The sequence below is a fragment of the Notolepis coatsorum genome (assembly GCF_963971535.1).
Source record: "Notolepis coatsorum genome assembly, chromosome: 11".
NCBI lineage: Eukaryota > Metazoa > Chordata > Actinopteri > Aulopiformes > Paralepididae > Notolepis > Notolepis coatsorum.
This window is the reverse complement of record NC_140175.1, coordinates 14646750-14666024: the sequence shown is the minus strand read 5'-3', so window position 1 is coordinate 14666024 and position 19275 is coordinate 14646750. Positions and strand designations below refer to the sequence as shown.

Below are 19275 nucleotides of genomic sequence, written 5' to 3'. Positions count from 1 at the left end.
ACTCTCCAGGACATTTATACCAAGTGTTGCAGGGCCAAGGCTAAGAGAATAACCAAAGACTCTAGTCACCCAAACAACTGCTTCTTTGAACTGCTGCGGTCAGGCAAGTGCTACCGGAGTCTCATGGCAAGCACAGAGAGACTCAGAAGGAGCTTCTATCCCCAGGCCATCAGGATGCTCAATGACTCCATGTAACAACCCATCATCTACACTCATTGCACACACATCCACATGCACACCCACTTTAAACAAACACGCACCTTGACACTCACTTTAACACTACATTATATTTATCTACCTATTAAAGAGATTTGCACTACATTCATACCTCATTTGCATTCGCACCTTATCTTAACGTTTTGTACCTCATTGTCCGCATTCTTACTCCTTTTTACTCATTGTACTTAGATTGTATATTGTACTATATTCCTCTTTTACTTACTTTTTTTACTGTATGAAGCACACTCTCAGGGGCTCACACAGAACCAAGCCTTTCAGCGTAAACTTTAAGTACATGTATTTTATATGTGACAAATAATAAACAAACTTGAAACAAACTTGAAACTTGTTATTGCTATTATTTGTCATCGTTCAACTCTGAATCTTCTTCCTTCTCTCGCTGCATTTAAAAGTATGATCTCCGACCACCATGTGTCGACGTGTAACCGTCTTAGCTGATTTTCTATCGTTTATTCTTATTTATTGTGCCTATATGTATGAAATATTGCGGATGATAAACTGTGTCTTGTTTTGTAAAGTCGCCGTCACTGTAAATGGAGGGCGACCTCCGCGTCTCACAAGTTGAAATAAAAGGTTTGAAAACTCAACGTTGTGTTTTCCGACCGTGGACCTGAAATGTGTCGGTACTTACTTTCCGGTGGGGGTCCATGGTGGGGTAACCCGGTTGCCCCTGGGGCCGGTGGGGGTCCATGGGGGGGTAACCCGGCTGGGGACTGAAGACGTCGTCCTGAGAAGGGATTAGTGACAGATGAACGTCGGCACTCGACCCACATCGCTCTCTCTCCGCACGCGAACGGACGAGAGTCGACTCACTTATTAATCAATCGTTGCCTAAAAGAGTGTCGACACGCCACACGCACAGTTAGATAAATGGTAACTGGTGCATTTATATAGCAGCTTTTATCCAAAGCGCTTTACAATTTGTTCCTCACATTTTACCCGTTCACTCACACACCGACGGTGGAGGCAACCATACAAGGTGCCAACCTGCTCATCGGGAGCAATTAGGGGTTAGGTGTCTTGCTCAAGGACACTACGACATGCTGCCCGGGAATCAAACCGGGAACCTCCGGATTCCCAGACGACTGCTCTGCCTCCTGAGCCACTGTCGCCCCCCAGATAACGACACGCTAGCGACGTGACGGCAGGTCTGAGGCACGTTAGTCACTCAGGTGTGGATTTAAAAGGAGAGCGTTTTCCACCGAGACACAACCTGAGATTGAGATTAAATTTATTAATTTAAACAATCAACATCACTAAAATGTATAAAATAAATAACAGTATATATTCAGATTCTAATTTCTTACTGCCTATATTTATTGTAACGTATAATACAAGTGCGTTTACATGCACCGTTTATTTTTCTCACATCTTTATATCATATCTTTATATTTAGAGTTCATTACTTTGTTTACACGGTTTATCTTTCTCATATTTATTATATTCAGATCAAATTCTATTGCCTATATTCATGTCTTGCTACTATTACCCTGCCCATACATGTACCCCCCCCCCCCCCCCCCCCCCCTGCTATGACGTCCGAATTTCCCTAGAAGGGGATCCATAAAGGAATATCTTATCTCACCAGCTCTACCTAAGACTACGACACAGTCAGACATCACAGCAGCTACTACGACTCTACGTAGCAACATCACGACCCGCTACACAACCATCTACGCCTTCTACACACTGACTGGAGCCTGACAACTTACCTTCGACAAACACAGTTCTCATCTCAGCACACAAAGATGAGACAAGAGGCTACGAAGTGATTCTGAAGTGTGACGGAAAGTAGTGGAAGAGGAGGGCGACGACGAACAAGCAAAGATGAAGATTGCAGTGTAAAAAAAAAGAAAAAGGGAAAGAAAAACAAAGAAAAAAGGGAAAGAAATGACTGTTGTTGAGACGTGTTGCAATCAGAGAGTGAGAGAGAGAGTGTCTACTACACTACAGGAGCACGCTGGGTTCTGATTGGAGTGCTGCAGCGTGGGTGGGCGGGCCTACAGGAGCACGCTAGGTTCTGATTGGGAGTGCTGCAGGGTGGGTGGGCGGGCCTACAGGAGCACGCTGGGTTCTGATTGGAGTGCTGCAGGGTGGGTGGGCGGGCCTACAGGAGCACACTAGGTTCTGATTGGAGTGCTGCAGGGTGGGTGGGCGGGCCTACAGGAGCACGCTGGGTTCTGATTGGAGTGCTGCAGGGTGGGTGGGCGGGCCTACAGGAGCACGCTAGGTTCTGATTGGAGTGGTGCTGGGGGGGGGGGGTGGAGGTGAAGCACAGGGATAAATGACTCTGACAGAGACCAGAGTATCATACGGGTTCAACCCTTTCACTACCACACTACCAAAGGGTTAACCCTTTCACTGAGACAATACAGCAGGTTAAACCTTTTCACTGCCACACGACAAAGGGTTAACCCTACCACAACCCCACTACAGAAGGTTAACCCCTTGACTATGACACTACAGACGGTTAACAGTCTGTAGTGTGGTAGTGAAAGGGTTAAAAGGAGGGGGAGGGAGGGAGGGAGGGAGGGAGCGTTTTGTATTTTATTAGATAAAACTTGACAAAGTTTTACTTTGCAGTTGAAAAAAGGTAATAAATCGCAATATATCGCAATGTTAATATCGCAATACTCAGCATATCGCAATATATTTAGTATCGCAATACTATCGTATCGTGACTCAAGTATCGTGATATAGTATCGTATGGTGAGGCCTCTGGTGATTCCCACCCACGTATGAAAGTGGCCCAAATCAGAATTGAAAAGATCAAGATTCCATGCGATTTGTGTTGTTCACACAGTCGAGAAAAACAAACTGATCTGAGTCACATATGAGCAAAAGATTTAATAAAAATCTGATTCGGGCCACTTTCGCCTGCAGTGTGAACGCAGCCTAAAAGACCCCGCTGGGATCCATCGGAGGAGACGACGCACTTCAGACGGTTTGTTGCGTCCAGGTAAAATAAATTACGCTTTCACTCGCCCCGTAACAAGTGGGCGGGTGAAAAAGACGACTTCTAACCCTGGACACAACCCTGGACACAACCCTGGACACCTTCAAAACTGCTCTCAAAACACAAGGCTTTTCACCAAGGCTTTTCCCCATTAGTTAGTTTAGATTAGGTTCATTATCCCTTACCTGCCCTCACCCCCCCCCCTTTCCCCCCTATTGCCCCCTCTCCCTAGCCCTCTTGATTGTGAAGCGACCTTGGGTTTCCTGAAAGGCGCTATAGAAATCAGATTTATTATTAGGGATGTCCCGATCACATTTTTTTGCTCCCGATCCGATTTGAGTATCTACCGATACCGATCTTTCCCGATCCGATCAAATTTTATTTATTTTACATTTTTTTTTTCATCCCGATTTCTCACATTACATTCACCCTGAACGTTGACGTTATCCAGGTGAAAAGTTTACGTCATTCAAGCGAGGCATTGCAATCCTTGACATAAATCATTTGATGTATAATTAAATCAAAGGAAATGCGTTTGTTTTGGCAAAATTCTTCTGCTCTGTGTGACAATAAATAAATGAATGATGATATGTAATTTAAAACCAAAACTAAGTTTAAGTTTAAGACGTGAACATGGTCATGTTTTCTTTTTTTTGCCGATCCCGATCTTCGGAAAATCACGTGATCGGATCGGGACATCCCTATTTATTATTATTATTATTATTATTAAAAAGGTGCTAAGGTAGGTAGGTAGGTAGGTAGGTAGGTAGGTAGGTAGGTAGGTAGGTAGGTAGGTAGGTAGGTAGGTAGGTAGGTAGGTAGGTAGGTAGGTAGGTAGGTAGGTAGGTAGGTAGGTAGGTAGGTAGGTAGGTAGGTAGGTAAGGAAGGAAGGAAGCGTTTCCTGCTCTTCAAACAGGAGGTGCGACTAAGCAGGAGGTTGTAAAAAAAAAGGCCACTGACGTGGCAGGAGCGGCGGGCGGCTGAAGGCTACAGGGGGGGGTCAGAGGTCACAGAGGTCACAGAGGTCACAGAGGGTACTCACGCTGAAGCCCGTGGCTCCGTAGGGCCGTCTGTCCCCGGCACTAAAGACCAGAGACCCCTGGCTGGCATGCATGTCCCTAGAGCTGCCGTAGCGAGAGCGGCTCAGCGGCAGGGGGGCGTAAGTGGAATTATAGGACCGTGACAGCGCATTCTGAGCAGAGAGAGAGAGGGATATGACACGGAGCAGCCGACAGCCGACACACAGACACACAGAGCAGACAGAGCAGACAGAGCAGACACACGGACACACTTCAGTGGCGGCCATGCTGCAGTTTTCCATGCGGTTCACAACAAATGAGTGTTGACGTTAAAAACATATACCCAGTAAAACACCAGTAACTTTTAAAAAGGAACACGCCAACATTATGGGAAGGAACCATAATACTGTATACAGTATTCGCTCCAGAGAAAGAGAGACAAGAAGATAGATACCAGTCTCCTCTCCGTGTGCGTTCAGTAGAAAGCTATCCGGCTACACGTTAGCCTAGCTTAGCACAATTAATGGAAGCGGATGGTACCGGTTAGCCTAGGCAACGCCTCTCCCGAAGGTTAAGCTAGGCTAACCGGTTACTTGGTTTGCTTCCATTTTTCATTGTGCTAAGCTAGGCTAGCGTTGCAGCCGGATAGCTTTCTACTGAACGCACAGAGAGGAAACTGGTATCTATCTTCTCGTCTCTCTCTCTGGAAAAGATGGTAAGCTAATTTCCCATAATGTTGGCGTGTTCCTTTTAACGGGATGCACCGGAGACGAGCATGCAGTGGATCACAGACGTCCGTGGCACGTTGAGTTAGTAGGCTGTAGTGGTTTGTTAATCGGTCACCCAGTGTAACGTAAAAGAAGGGAAAAGTTCATGCTGTGGTAGAGAAAGGAGGCTTCCGTTTCTTCTTACCGATACTTCTATTGTGGTCAATAAGAATATAGAGACATTCTGTATGTATATACAGGTGCTATGTAAGTGGTGTTTTCTTTGTTAAAATAAGTGGTCCATGGGAATAATAGCTCTACATTCTGACAGCCATCACTGATATAGAGTGTCTGGTCAGTAACATGGGTCTCCCAGTCCCTCCACTCTGCAGTAAACAGCCATCACTGATATAGAGTGTCTGGTCAGTAACATGGGTCTCCCAGTCCCTCCTGCTCTGCAGTAAACAGCCATCACTGGTATAGAGTGTCTGGTCAGTAACATGGGTCTCCCAGTCCCTCCACTCTGCAGTAAACAGCCATCACTGGTATAGAGTGTCTGGTCAGTAACATGGGTCTCCCAGTCCCTCCACTCTGCAGTAAAGACACAATACATGTTCTGGTATCCTGTTCTCACTTCATCCAATCAGGAGAGAGAACACTCTTTTTTTACTTACTGTATTTCAAGAAATCTTGTCGAGCCAAATTTGCTTAATAATACACTGGCAGATTATTTGACTTGTTTCAAGCACATATGTGCTTAAAACAAACTATTATTTAGTGTGGAGTTCTCTCTCCTGATTGGATAATGTGAGAACGGGATACTAGAACACGTATTTTGTGTTTCTCTGCCGATCAGGAGGAGACTGGGAGAGAGACCCACGTTACTGACCAGACACTCTGTATCAGTGACGGCTGTCAGAATGTAGAGCTGTTATTTAACCACTTACAGCGACTTTAATCCAGTAGTTAGTTGAAGACTGTGAGACGTGAGGACGGCAGAGTTATAAAGAGCAGGGTCGGAGACGGCGTCTCTCATCAAGAAGACGGTTACACCTCCAACCCGAGGCTTTAGGACCAACAAGACGGCAGGAGCGGGGGCCCCCATTTGTCATACGTCTAAAGCGCAGGGGGGGGGAGTAGTACTGATCTAGGATCAGCCGTCCGGGTCACAGGACACGTAATACACCTTTCTCTGTGCACTTATGAGCCAATCTGGTCTCAGATCAGCCCCTCCCCCACCACCCACCCGCCCCCTACTTTTAAGACGCTTGATAAAAAAGGGACATCTCTCTCGGAAAAAAACAAGATTTCCATCTCAGTCGAACCCTTCATGTTTTAAGAGCGCAAACAGATGATGAATGGTGGAGAGAGAGAGAGAGAGAGAGAGAGAGAGAGAGAGAGAGAGAGAGAGAGAGAGAAAGAGAGAGAGAGGGAGAGGGGGAGGGGGGAGAGAGAGAGAGAGAGACAGAGAGAGACAGAGACAGAGACAGAGACAGAGAGAGAGAGAGAGAGAGAGAGAGAGAGAGAGAGAGAGAGAGAGAGAGAGAGAGAGAGAGAGAGAGAGAGAGAGAGAGAGAGAGAGAGAGACGGCGAGGCCATAAAAAATAACCCAATCAGATCAAGTACATCAACGTTTCCTGATTATTTTGCGGTTCAGCAGTGAATCACCAAACGATTCAAACCAAACACACAGCGGCGCGCGGCTCATTCTCATTTACCTTTTCCATCTTCTTGGCCTCGATGTGACGCATGACCTGGTCCCTCCAGTCCGGCGGCACCCGCGCCCCCCCTCCGCCCCCCGACACGGACCCCCCGTCCAGCAGGGAGTGCTCGGACTTCACCCTGCCGCCGCCGCCGTTGTTGCCCGGCGGCCTCTTGCCGGGGCTGCCGTGCTGCTGGTAGTTGAAGTCGCTCACCGACATGGTCCTCTCCGGCAGCTGCTGCTGCTGCTCGTGGCCCAGCTGCGCCCCCCTGGCGCCGCCCCCCCCGCCGTGCGGCCTGGCCACTTCCCGGCACGTCCATGCTGTAGGTGCGCGCCGACAGGGGCCTCTGCGCCGCCTGGCTCATGGCCAGCGGGCCCCTGCCCAGCGTGTGGATGTCCCGGTACGTCATGTACTCGCCCTCGGGCAGCTGCATGCGCCGCGGGTCCCCCATGGAGGCCGTGGACGAGCTGCTGCTCTGCCGCTGCAGGGTGTTACTCCGGGGCTGGCCACCGGGGGGCTGCGGCCTCTCCTTGGCCCACATGTCCCCGCCGCCGCCGGCGGGAGGCCCCCCTCTCTGCTGCGGATTATAGGGGCGGCGCCTGGTTGCGGTTGGAGTAGTTGGTGTTGGCCAGCGGGTAGCCCTGGTGCTCCGGGGGCACGGGGGTCCTCTGGGTCCAGAGGCCCTCCTTGTTGGGCAGGGCGCTGCTGGTGTACTGGATGTTGTACTGCGGAGGGGGCAGGCCCAGGGCCATGCTGGAGGAGACGCCGTAGCGGCTGGAGCTCACGGCCGGCTTGGAGGAGGAGCAGGAGAGCAGGTCCGAGGAGGAGGCGGAGGAGCCGGGGTAGATCTGGAGGTGCTGCTCGCTGAGCAGGGAGGCCGACTTGCTCCGGACGATGCTCTGGCCCTGCGCCCCGGGCCCCGCCATCATCCTGCCCTCGCAGGGGCCCCCCCCTCCGTCGCCGTCGATGGAGTAGAGCCTCATGGCGCCGCCCCCCGTGTCCATGTCGGCCACGCTCTGGGACTTCACCACCTGGGCGGGGGGGGGCGTACCTCTTCTCCGGGGTCAGCTCCTCGGTGCTGCGGGACAGGGACATGTCGCTGCTGGCCGCCACCCGCCGTCGGCGTCGTCGTCTCCGCCCTCATCGGCGACACCGCCTGGCCGTCGAAGAGCCGGCGGTTGCCGTTCTCCAGGTGGTCCACGTTGTCGTTGCTCAGGTCCTCCGTGGCCACGTTGTCGGGCTTCGACACGTTCATGTTGATCTGGTCCCACTTGGTGTAGGCGCCGTCGTCGCCCAGGCCGTTGTTGATGCCCTTCTGGAGGAAGGCCAGCCGCGCCTCCATGGAGAGGTCGTAGTCGCCCAGCTTCTCCGGGTGCTGGGTCTTCAGCAGCGCCTGCAGGGACGTGTCGGAGCCGTTGCCGTTGTGCAGGATGGGGGCGCTCTCCTTGCGCTGGTTCATGTTCTCGTCCTCGTGCCTGAAGCGCAGGGGGAACGCAGGGGGCAACGTTAACAGAAGACTCAAACAAAGGAGCTGAGACAAAGTTTTCAGATGACCCGTGTTTTTCAACCTAATCGTCTAAATGTTGTTAAAGACAGAAGAGGTCGAGTGCTTTCGGGTGATGAGTTACACGGTGATGATTTGATTTATTTTTCATAATAAAACACAAGATACTATCAACGTCTTATAACATCATTGACATTTGTTTTTGCAGCTGTTGGCTAATTAGCTATCGTGCTTCATAGCTGTAACTGAACGCCAATGATGCTAGCCTTATGTGATCTTATACGTTTCAGTTCATAGGAAAATACTTTCACTATAATGGTCAGAGGTAAATTAACTTAGATACTGTTATGCTTAACACCCAGTACTATTCACTTTACTTCATTTCTAAGATTAGATTAGATCATTTAGGACCGGACTTTGAGAATGCCTGTGTTAGACCTACAGTATAATACTGCCACTACCAGCTGCTATTGCCTATAAGAAAACCAAAAACGATCGGTATCGGCAGTGTATCGGCCGATATGACTCATAGACGATCGGTGATCGGTATCGTGGCAAAAAACGTGATCGGGGCATCCCTACTTCAAATCTGACTTATACGATTCTACTTCTCAAGGGTTAATTTGTTTTGTTAACTTACAACAGCATATGGCATAAATAAACTGCTCTAATGAGTACAAATGCAGTCTGCCCAGGACAACAGACTGACCGCGGTTTTATTCATTCGATCAGAGTTTACAAGGTGGCAGCAAACAGACAAGTCCCGGCATGTATTGACTGTCTCTGTTTTCATTTGCCAAACAAGGCCACAGATCACAAAAGCAACATCTGCTGACAGAGGCGGCAGTAGTGAGGGATGGACTCGTTCAGACATCTAGAACTACATTTGAGATGTATCGCCATTGTTCGCCAATGCTTCAAAGTTTGAGTTGTTGAGTTTGTTTGGTCCTTAAAGCGCTTAAATCAATCAATCAAAAATAAATACATCAACTCGACGGACACCAACAAACTGAACAAGCTGGTGAGGAAGGCTAGCTCCGTGGTGGGAGTTGAGCTGGTCAGACTAGAGGTGCCCTAGAGGTGGTGGCAGAGAGGGGGATGAGAAGGAAGCTGGCTGCTATCCTGGATAATCCCTCCCACCCCCTCTACGACGAGCTAGTCAAGATGAGAAGCACGTTCAGTCACAGACCCCCCCCCCCCCGTCACTCGACTAACTGCCTCGGCCAGTCCTTCATACCAGCGGCCATAAGGCTCCAGTGGGCAGGACATCCAACTACTAGGAACCTATGTGAATACTGAATACTGTATACTTCATCAGATCATATATTTAGCATTAGCATTTTAAGATTATATATTAGATTAGATTATTGGATTATTAGACTATATATTGCATATATTTAGCTTTTAGCATTTCGTTTTTTTCAGACTATAATAGATTAGATTTAGATTATTGGATTAGATTATATGTTGTAACTTTATTGTAGGGCAAATTTAAGAGGGCATACATACCCCCATCTCGCACCTTGTTGACCATTGCGCACATGTCCAGAGTTAATTATGTTATGTTAATTATATTGATTTGTTATATTGTTTACACTGCTTTTTACTACCTGTACCCCCCCTCCCCCATGCTGCTATGATGCCTGAATTTCCCCAAGGGGAGCAATAAAGGAATATCTTATCTTATCTTAAATCGCAGCTCTTGCCTCACAATTCCAAAAAAACAGCCAGTAAGAAAGAATTAGGGATGGACCTGAGACAAGTAACAGATTACTCAAGTACTCGCCATTTCAACTGAACTAGTTTTTGAGGGTGCTTGATTTAAATTTTTTTATTTATATATTTTGTTCGTGCCAAATACGTCCACCAAAATTGCTTGTTTGTGCCACTGTAAATGAGAGCTATTTTACTACATTACTTGTAACCCGTCTATTGTATACTTATTTTATGCCTATTCTTATGTCTGCACTTCATGCATTGCTTTTATTCTGTCAACTGAATGCAAATGAGCTGCAATTCTTGTATGAAAGGTGCTATATATAAATAAAGTTATTATTACTGAAATGGAAATCTTATTACAAACGGTAACTGACTGTTTTGACTGACGATACGCATTAAGCATCAGGTATATATCGCTGTGCATTATATCCGTAGAGCAAGACATAATAAAATCGGTAGCGTACGTGTGTGAGAGTGTGTGCACGTGACTCAGCGCAATATCTCCTTATTGCTGCTGCCGTGCGCTTTAACCCTTTCACTACCACACTAACAAAGGGTTAACCCTTTCACTGCGACAATACAGAAGGTTAACCCTTTCACTGCCAGACGACAAAGGGTTAACCCGTTCACTACCACACTACCGACGGTTAACCTTTCACTACCACACTACATAAGGCTAACCCTTTCACTACCGCACTACAGAAGGTTAACCCTTTTACTACCACACTACAGAAGGTTAACCCTTTTACTACCACACTACAGAAGGTTAACCCTTTTACTACCAAACTACATAAGGCTAACCCTTTCACTACTGCACTACAGAAGGTTAACCCTTTCACTACCACACTACAGAAGGTTAACCCTTTTACTACCACACTACATAAGGCTAACCCTTTCACTACCGCACTACAGAAGGTTAACCCTTTCACTACCACACTACATAAGGTTAACCCTTTCACTACCGCACTACATACGGTTAACCTTTCACTACCACACTACAGACGGTTAACCCTTTCACTACCACACTACAGAAGGTTAACCCTTTCACTACCACACTACAGACGGTTAACCTTTCACTACCACACTACAGAAGGTTAACCCTTTCACTACCACACTACAGAAGGTTAACCTTTCACTACCACACTACAGAAGGTTAACCCTTTCACTACCACACTACAGAAGGTTAACGTTTAACTACCGCACTACAGAAGATTAACCCTTTCACTACCGCACTACAGATGGTTAACCCTTTCACTACCACACTACAGAAGGTTAACCCTTTCACTACCACACTACAGAAGGTTAACCCTTTCACTACCACACTACAGAAGGTTAACCCTTTCACTACCAGAATGTTAACCGTCTGTAGTGTGGTAGTGAAAGGCTAACCTTCTGTAGTGTGGTAGTGAAGGGGTTAAGATGCGTTCTAAGATTAGATTACACTGAACAACAGTGATTCATGCGAGAGCTGGATCTGGGAACACATGGCTGGTGCCCCCCCCCCCCCCCCCCCCCCCCGCGTGAATACTTTACCCAAGGCAGTTGTCCCTTCCGCGTTCGGTTTGCGCGCCCTGATTGGCCTCTCAGCGCCCAATCGCGTTAGCCCTACTATCGCCGTGCATCAGCTTTCAGTTCCACAGCCCAATATTAACGTAACGCGCTATTCATATCAATCGACATCACATCAATATAAATAACGTATTGTTTTCATCTCTCTATATTAACGTAACGCGCTATTCATATCAATCGACATCACATCAATATAAATAACGTATTGTTTTCATCTCTCTATATTAACGTAACGCGCTATTCATATCAATCGGCATCACATCAATATAAATAACGTATTGTTTTCATCTCTATATTAACGTAACGCGCTATTCATATCAATCGACATCACATCAATATAAATAACGTATTGTTTTCATCTCTCTATATTAACGTAACACGCTATTCATATCAATCGACATCACATCAATATAAATAACGTATTGTTTTCATCTCTCTATATTAACATAACACGCTATTCATATCAATCGACATCACATCAATATAAATAACGTATTGTTTTCATCTCTCTATATTAACGTAACACGCTATTCATATCAATCGACATCACATCAATATAAATAACGTATTGTTTTAATCTCTCTATATTAACGTAACACGCTATTCATATCAATCGACATCACATCAATATAAATAACGTATTGTTTTCATCTCTCTATATTAACGTAACACGCTATTCATATCAATCGACATCACATCAATATAAATAACGTATTGTTTTGATCTGGGTAAAGTATTCACACGGACCGAGACTTCACATCTGGATCAAAACCTTCTTCTTGTGGAAACAGATCAGCCTGTGGACACCACAACATCTGTAAGTACAATTATGTTGACATTGTTTTCCTCTTATTGCTCCTTCCTAGCAGCAGCACGGCGATCGAAAGGAGCCTTGAAGTTGTACAATCACAGCTTTATTGTAAACAATTCCAAATGTTTTACATCCGTAGTACTTTACCATCTCCATGGTCAACTAACTGCGAGCATCTGCAGCGACGTGATTCTCTTCACAGTAATATTACATTTCTCCCGATACTCTGCTAGCTCTGTGTAGGCTAACGCGATTGGGCGCTGAGAGGCCAATCAGGGCGCGCAAACCGAACGCGGAAGGACAACTGCCTTGGGTAAAGTATGCACGCGTCCCCCCCTGCTAAAAAGAAGACGCGTTGGGAGGAGGAGCCTCTCTCTCTCTCTCTCCCTCCCCCTCTCTCTCACCAGGAACAGCAGCTTGGCCTCCCTCTCTCTCCCTCCCTCTCCCTCCCTCCCCCTCTCCCTCACCTGCTCTTGGGCAGGAACAGCAGCTTGGCCTCCCTCTCCCTCCCTCTCTCCCTCCCTCTCCCCCTCCCTCCCCCTCCCTCCCTCCCTCCCTCCCTCCCTCCCTCCCTCCCTCCCTCCCTCCCTCCCTCTCCCCCCTCCCCCCTCCCTCCCTCTCTCCCCTCCTCTCCCTCCCTCTCCTCCCTCCCTCCCTCCCCCTCCCCCTCCCTCCCCCTCCCCCCCCTCCCTCTCCCTCCCTCCCTCCCTCTCCCTCCCCCTCCCTCCCTCTCTCCCCCCTCCCTCTCCCTCCCTCTCCCCCTCCCTCTCCCTCCCTCCCTCCCTCTCTCTCCCTCCCCCCTCCCTCCCTCTCCCCCTCCCTCTCCACCTCCCTCCCTCCCTCTCCCCTCCCTCCCTCCCTCCCCCCTCCCTCCCCCTCCCTCCCTCTCTCCCCCCTCCCTCTCCCTCCCTCTCCCCCCTCCCTCTCCCTCCCTCCCTCTCCCTCCCCCTCCCTCCTCCCTCTCTCCCCCCTCCCTCTCCCTCCCTCTCCTCCCCCTCCCTCTCCCCCCTCCTCCCTCCCTCCCTCCCTCTCTCCCTCTCTCCCTCCCTCTCTCCCTCTCCTCCCCTCCCTCCCTCCCTCTCCCTCTCCCCCTCCCTCCCCCTCCCTCCCTCTCTCCCTCCCTCTCTCCCCCCTCCCTCTCCCTCCCTCTCCCCCCTCCCTCCCTCCCTCTCCCCCCTCCCTCTCCCTCCCTCCCTCCCTCTCCCTCCCCCTCCTCCCTCTCCCCCTCCCTCTCCCCCTCCCTCTCCCCTCCCTCCCTCCCTCCCTCCCTCCCTCCCTCCCTCCCTCCCTCTCTCCCTCTCTCCCCTCTCCCTCACCTGCTCTTGGGCAGGAACAGCAGCTTGGCCTCCCTCTCCGGTGTGCACAGGGAGTTGTCCTGGCTGCTGTCCGTCGTCAGGGAGACCGAGTCCGACATGCGGGACGGCGACGAGCAGTTGCTGTTGTTCTGGTTGCTGTTGGCGACGGTGTCGTCCAGCAACGAGTCGGCGTCCTTCCCGTCGTCTGGCGGAGCGAAGAGGAACAAAACTGAAGTGTACGTTCATCCACAGTGTCTTGGCAGGCAGTGGTGTAGTCTAGCTTTTAGCTGGGGGTACACTGTGACTATTGGGGGTAGGGGGTGGGGGGGTGTGTGGCCCAATCAGCATTGAGGGGGGCGTGGTCTAAGCCAGGTAGGTTCTAATGGTGCTTCATTCAGCTGTTAATCAGGCATTCATAGGAATGCATTGAGGCCAGCCACCAATTATCAGTTGAATAGAGAAGCCCTATGAGTCACTCTGAGTCACCTGAGGTCTCCCCCGCAGTAAAGGATATTTAACCCTTTCACTGCCACACTACAGCAGGTTAACCCTTTGCTATCACACTACAGACGGGTTAACCGTCTCTGTAGTGTGATAGTAAAGGGTTAACCTGCTGTAGTGTGGCAGTGAAAGGGTTAACCTTCCGTATTGTCACAGTGAAAGGGTTAACCATTTGGTAGTGTGGCAGTGAAAGGGTTAAAATAATTTGCAGCGGGTACAGCAGGCAGTGTACCCAGTGTAGCCCTAGACCAGGGGTTCTCAAACTTTATTTTTTTATACCGCGACCCCATTTTATTTAGGATATTTTTTTTGGCGACCCCCCACACTTAATGTATCGCGTAGTTTCAACGTGGAATTAAGGAATATCAAAATAAAAGCACACGTTGTTGAACTTGATCATGCATATTTATTAGACAATTTAATTACAGCACTATGTTATCAATACACATTTATAAAACGAGGCATATTTTGCCAAAAGATGTTGCCAGAACATAAAAGAATATATATATTAGGGCTGTCAAAGTTAATGCTTTAACTTTAGAGATTAATTTAAATAATTTAAAGCATTAAAATTAATTTATCTACCGGTAGATTAATCTATGGAGTGATTAGCTGAGATTAATTTGTAAAAAAAAAATGTATCTATTGACAGCACTAATATATATATATTTTTTCGTTTACTTGCCTACCCGCAACCCCACTTTGGGTCGCAACCCGTAGTTTGAGAACCGCTGCTCTACACACACACACACACACACAATTTGAATACAGCATCTGAACGGTGCAAAGAACACCACAGCGGTTGTTATTCTGGGTCGACCTCGAGGTACCTTTTCTGTCCTTACTTAGGGTCACGACTTTGGGCTGGTTGATGGAGATCTCAATGAGAGGTGGTCTCATCTCTGCCATCTTCATCTCATCCTCCTCGTCCTCCTCCTCGTCGGACAGCTCCTCGGAGTCCTGCAGACACACAGGGAGAGCGGTTTTAGGCTCATGCACTAATAATGACGCATCTTTCTGCAAAAAATGGTCTGACGAAAAATAAGAAATAAAAACTAGTTTTAAGGAAATACTATGTGCTTGAAACAGGGTAAAATAATCTACCAGTGCAGTAAGCAAACATGGCATGGCAAGATCTCATGAAATAAGTGGAAAAAAAAACATCTAGGGTACTCTCTCCTGATTGGATAAAGTGGGACCAGGATACCAGAACATGTATTGTGTTTACTGCAGAGTGGAGGGACTGAGAGACCCATGTTACTGACCAGACACTCTACATCAGTGATGGCTGTTTACTGCAGAGTGGAGGGACTGAGAGACCCATGTTACTGACCAGACACTCTATATCAGTGATGGCTGTCAGACCCATGTTACTGACCAGACTCTCTATATCAGTGATGACTGTTTACTGCAGAGTGGAGGGACTGGGAGACCCATGTTACTGACCAGCCACTCTATATCAGTGATGGCTGTTTACTGCAGAGCGGAGGGACTGGGAGACCCATGTTACTGACCAGACACTCTATATCAGTGATGGCTGTTTACTGCAGAGTGGAGGGACTGAGAGACCCATGTTACTGACCAGACACTCTATATCAGTGATGGCTGTTTACTGCAGAGTGGAGGGACTGAGAGACCCATGTTACTGACCAGACACTCTATATCAGTGATGGCTGTTTACTGCAGAGTGGAGGGACTGAGAGACCCATGTTACTGACCAGACACTCTATATCAGTGATGGCTGTCAGACCCATGTTACTGACCAGACTCTCTATATCAGTGATGACTGTTTACTGCAGAGTGGAGGGACTGAGAGACCCATGTTACTGACCAGACACTCTATATCAGTGATGGCTGTTTACTGCAGAGCAGGAGGGACTGGGAGACCCATGTTACTGACCAGACACTCTATATCAGTGATGGCTGTTTACTGCAGAGTGGAGGGACTGGGAGACCCATGTTACTGACCAGACACACTATATCAGTGATAGCTGTAGGAATGTAGAGCTATTTAACACTTATCTTAACTAAGTAATACCCACTTACAGCACCGTTAGGTGCCTAACCGTCCACAGCCTCTTAGAATAGAAGAATATAATATACTTTATTGTCATTATACTAGCGTACAACGAGATTAGGGACTCAAACTTAAGGTGCTGGTAATAGAAAATAAGCATAAAATCACAAGTAATAAAAACGGAGCATAATATCACAATACCATACAATATTATAAAAATAAGGAAGTGCCAGGCACTCTTCTTGTATATAAAAAAGGCTTTAATAAATAGCTTAGTTCATTGTAGAACCATTAAAAAAAACACCAACATGTTTTGGCCTCTCTATCAGCCTTCTTCAGGGCATGCCTGAAGAAACACCAACATGTTTCGGCTTCTCCATCGCCCTTCTTCCGGGCACGCCTGAAAAAACACCAACATGTTGGTGTTTTTTTAATGGTTCTACAATGAACTAAGCTATTTATTAAAGCCTTTTTTATATACAAGAAGAGTGCCTGGAACATCCTTATTTTTATTCAACTGGCTCCCCTCGTCCAAGAGCACCTTCAAAGAAACACAGGATTCACACCACAAAGACGCTGCGGCCCTCCTTCCTGTTCAAGTAAGAACCTTACGATATTATGATCCTTTTTTATTACTTGTGATTTCATGCTTATTTTCCTTGCCACCGACACACCTATGAAACAAGGGGGTGTTAGTCAACCAGGTACCTCCAGCGTGTCCTCGTGGTTCATCATGGTCCTGGAGTTCTCCGAGGACTTCAGCGGGGCCCTCATGGAGCTGTAGGACTCCGAGGTGTCCGCCATGGGGGCCATGAGGGGGGTCTCCGCACAGGCGTCGGGGGGGGCTTCAGGCTCCATCTCCACCGCCTTGCCGTTGCCGCGGGGAGCCTCGATCACCTGAACACACACACAGTGACATTTACAGTCAGATGATCAGAGTCAAAATGTATCATCATCATACAGTACGACGAAGAGAGGTTTGGCATCCAACCAACCAGAGTGTAGTAAAATGCAATAGGGATATACAATGTACAGGTGATTAAACTGGGTATACAATATATAAATGAGTACTACTGAGTAATAGTGCTAATCAGATGTATGTACAGAGTTGTAGTATTAATATGTACAGTGATACAGGTATGAAGACAGTATGGTAGTAAGTCATACTAACCAACAGTGTAGCTAGTAAGAGTAGGTAAGGGATATGTACAGATATAGATATAGTATCTACAGAAATGTAAAAAGGATTATATGCAGGTATGTACAGACAGACAGTGGATAGATATATATTAAGGCTGTCAATCGATTAAAATATTTAATCTGATTAATCACATGATTGTCCATAGTTAACTCGCGATTAATCGCAAATTAAAACACATATTTTGTATCTGTTCTAAATCTACCTTAAACTGATCTTTTTCAAGTTTTAATACTCTTATCAACATGAGTCAACAAATGCTTGCTTTATGCAGCCATTTAACACAAAAGGATGACCCTCATGCATTGCAAATTTGCATCAAATTCAAAACAGAGTGATGCACAAAATAACTTAAGAAAATAATAATTTAAAACAATGAATAAAGGACTCACACCCCCCGCCCCACCTCTCTCTCTCTCACACTCTCCCAGCTCTCTTTCTCTCTTGCCCCTTCCTCATCTCTCTCACCCCCCTCTCTCACACACACACACACACACACATACACACACACACACACACACACACAGTCAGAAACAAACATAGTATCAATGAGAGTATCAATAATACACCCGAGTGAAGTCTAGTAAATTTTTTTCCCTTATTTTCTAAAACGTTAATCGTGAGTTAAAATAAATAGTGGCGTTAAAGGAATTATGCGCCGTCGACTAAAGACGCACTTCTTCAACCACTATTTAAAAAAAATAATAATAATAATAATAACAACCCTGCACTTGTCCTAATAAACTAACCTACACTGTAGCACTCAACACTTTGATGAACATTGTTACTCAGCTGATAGAGTTTTTCCTGATGACTTGTCGTACAGAACTTGTAAGTCGCTTTGGATAAACGCGCCAGCTAAATCTATATACAGCCCTATTGTAAATGCTATCATAAAGTTATATGGGTAATATGCAGGTGTATAAGTAGGTATATAGAAGGATTATATGTAGGTGCATGCAGATTATATGCAGGTACTCATACAGGTATATTCAGACAGATATATAACTGTACATTACCACAGTGCATGCCAGAGTGGGCAGACGTGACATCTTTATTATATACTGCCATTTGAATTCCACGATCATCATGATATCCCTTTCAACACTGTCTCATCATAAAATGTAAATAAAGGTACTAATCAAGCACAGGAAAAAAGGTACATAAATGTACGTTATGTTATAGTCATAAGTAATATATTTTTTTTACGCATTGTATCGGCAAAAGTACAAAACAAGCGCCGCAAACCAGGAATTGAACCAATTGCCAATGATGGAAGAATGCATCGCCGTCGGTTGTGTGATAGTAAAGGGCTAACCTTCTGTATTGGCACAGTGAAAGGGTTAACCGGCTGTCGTGTGGCAGTGAAAGGGTTAAGAGTCGACATAAAGTTAGGGTTCGATCCCAAGCAGGGGAACTTCAAAGTTTTCTGAAAACAAGGGTTTAAATATTTTGAACATGTAATAATGTATTTGTAATATGTTCCATACGCTTATGGCTGTAAGTAACATAAGGTACATCATATCATGTCCCTCTTTTTATTGCAGCACTTTATTTACACATCCAAGTGAGACGGAGCCGTTTGTGCCGCTAATAATCCCGGGCGAGCTGACCTTGACTCCCACGTCCTGCACTCCGATGTGGTTCCGCTCCTTGGCCGACTCGTCGCTCGCCTCGTCCTCCTGGAGCCGGTGGGTCACGGACTGGGCCGTCTTCACCATGTTCTTCAGCTCGCCGGGGTAGGGCGTGGGGTAGCGCTTCAGGTTGCCCTCCTGGCACACACACACACAATATATACAAAAACACAGACATTAATGACTTGGGGGGGTGGGGTGGACAGTGGCTCAGGGAGGTAGAGCGGTCGTCTGGTAATAATCGGTTAGATTCTTGCTCTTCCCGAGCAGCGTGTCAAAGTGTCCTTGAGCAAACAAAGACGCTTAACCCCCTAACTGCTGCCGATGAGCAGGTCGGCACCTCGCACGGCCGTCGGTGTGTGAATGTGTACAAATGTGAGGAACGCTTTGGATAAAAGCTGC

General features: G+C 47.2%; 1 protein-coding gene across 1 annotated transcript in view; it reads right to left on the bottom strand.

Annotated features, from left to right (window-relative positions):
* erbin (erbb2 interacting protein) overlaps window positions 1-19275 on the bottom strand; it is a 174689-nt gene that overhangs the window by 11255 nt on the left and 144159 nt on the right. The window contains 11 exon segments of the mRNA XM_084325486.1: window positions 872-967; window positions 4239-4388; window positions 6641-6925; window positions 6927-7217; window positions 7219-7674; window positions 7676-7738; window positions 7740-8100; window positions 13545-13728; window positions 14855-14984; window positions 16750-16938; window positions 18853-19011. Coding sequence (XP_084181612.1) covers window positions 872-967; window positions 4239-4388; window positions 6641-6925; window positions 6927-7217; window positions 7219-7674; window positions 7676-7738; window positions 7740-8100; window positions 13545-13728; window positions 14855-14984; window positions 16750-16938; window positions 18853-19011 — 2364 coding nt within the window.